At 64.2% G+C, this 1,787-nt stretch overlaps 1 protein-coding gene across 1 annotated transcript in view; it reads right to left on the reverse strand.

Moving 5' to 3' along the window:
• CRYBB1 (crystallin, beta B1) overlaps window positions 1-1,634 on the reverse strand; it is a gene marked incomplete at its 3' end in the record, with an annotated part of 3,265 nt that extends 1,631 nt beyond the window's left edge. The window contains exons 1-2 of the mRNA XM_010132997.1: window positions 1,476-1,634; window positions 511-629 (exon numbers count right to left, since the gene is read on the reverse strand). Coding sequence (XP_010131299.1) covers window positions 511-629; window positions 1,476-1,616 — 260 coding nt within the window. The remainder of the gene's footprint in view (window positions 1-510; window positions 630-1,475) is intronic.
• Window positions 1,635-1,787: the final 153 nt, after the last annotated feature.

A 1,787-nucleotide genomic window follows, 5' to 3' on the forward strand; every position in this document is an offset into this window, starting at 1 on the left:
GCGGATGATGGGTCTGTTCCGTTATCGGCTTTGGCGATCGCTCTGTCCCTGCCCGTCTCGGCTGTTCCCACGGCTTTCAGACCTGCCCAGCTCCTTTCGCTCCGGGCAGCGTGGGGGGCTGCCTGCCCACCCGCCCCTGCCCGCTCCAGCCTTGTCTCTGTGGTGGCCCTGGCCACCAGCCCGGTCCCTGGTTTCACCTTGGCTTCTCTCAGACCTACAGGGCTCTTGTGTTTCCCGGGCAGCTTCAGGCAGCAGACCCGACGGACGCCTTTCCTCGGCCTTCAGCTCTGCCTCTGGTGCCCTTTGCTGTACAGGTGGCTCTGATGTCCCTTCCACCTGCCCAGGCCACCCTGCCCTCCTCGAAGGAGACCTGAGGGATCCCAAATCTGCCCCTGTGCTGGTCCTGCTCCACTCTCTGTCCAGGCACATCATGCTGTCTCCAGGACCACTTCCCCACCTCCCCGGGGCATCCCCAGGGACACGGTCCCCTCCATGGTTGGGGTCACTTACGGTCCAGAGGTGACAATGACGCTGCGCACCCGGTCGAAGCCACGGTCCGCCAGGTTCAGGCACTCGCTGGTGAACTCCATCTGCCTGCCCTGGAAGTTCTCCTGATCGAAGACAACGATCTGGAGGGAGAGGGGAAGGATCAGACACAGGGGTGCTCAGGGAGGGCAGGATGGTGCTGCGTGTCCCTGCACGGACCCTGCAGGTGTGAGCCCACCACCCCACACACCCCCCCAGCTCTTCGAGATTTCCTGCAGCTTTTCAGGTCTGGCCAAGCCAGGCTGGGCTCTGTTCAGGAGCAGCCCCGTCTCAACATGGGCCGCACACGGGAAGGTCCCCTCCTGAGAGCCATCCCTGCTCTGAGATGGGTTCATCCTGCCCCTGGGTTTGCTGCTGCAAAGCCACATCTTCCTGTGCCAGTGTCCACATCTGGTCCCCGCTGGAATGGGAAGAAGCTGTTCTCCAGGAGCCACATCCGCCGCGTGGCCTGTGCCGCCTGGCACCTGCAGAAGGGTGGCCAGAACCCTCTCATTGCTCTCCCCTTGTCCCCAGCCCCACTGCAGCAGCTTCGTGGCACACTGCCCTGGTGTCACCATGGCGTTTTGGTACTGGCCCTGTCATCCAAGGCTTCCTCCTTCACCCTCCCACTGACCGCAGGACCTCTGCATGTGGAGGGTGACCGGAGGGAGTGAGTGGCAGCACCCAGCCCTGGTGCCATGACCTAGGGGAGAGTGTTTCCAAAGCCTGCAGTCCCCAGCGAGCTGTCCCAGCCAAGGGACACCCGGAGCACGCCCCCTGCCGCAGCCCCATGAGCGGCTGCCCAGATGCTGCCCCCAGAGAGCTGCTGCTCAGGAGGGACACGGCGGGAAGGGATGGCATCGCCTGTGTTCTCCTCCTGCCCCAGAGATGCTGTTACCGCCCCTCAACCCCAGGCCGTGTCCCGGCGTGTGGGGAGCAGCAGGGCTTACCCTGAAGGCTTCTGTGGAGGGCTCCTCGCCCTTGCTATTTGCAACAGGAGCAGGGTCGAGGGATGGAGTCGGCACTGGGGCCCCCTTCTCCTTCTCCTCCGCAGCCTGGCCAGGAGCAGCGGGTTTTGTGGTCTCAGACATCGCGGTGTTGGGCTCAGGTCTGGGACAGGGCACCAGGCAGACATGTCAGCAGTAGGTTAGAGGGGGGGCATAGACATGGGGACCCACCACCCTCCCCAGTCCTCACCCTCCCCCAGGGATGCTTGCATTGGGATGGGGCGCTCAGCAGCAGAGTGGGCAGCTGGGGCTGGT

Source organism: Buceros rhinoceros, unplaced genomic scaffold, assembly GCF_000710305.1.
Source record: "Buceros rhinoceros silvestris isolate BGI_N320 unplaced genomic scaffold, ASM71030v1 scaffold24553, whole genome shotgun sequence".
Classification (NCBI taxonomy): domain Eukaryota; kingdom Metazoa; phylum Chordata; class Aves; order Bucerotiformes; family Bucerotidae; genus Buceros; species Buceros rhinoceros.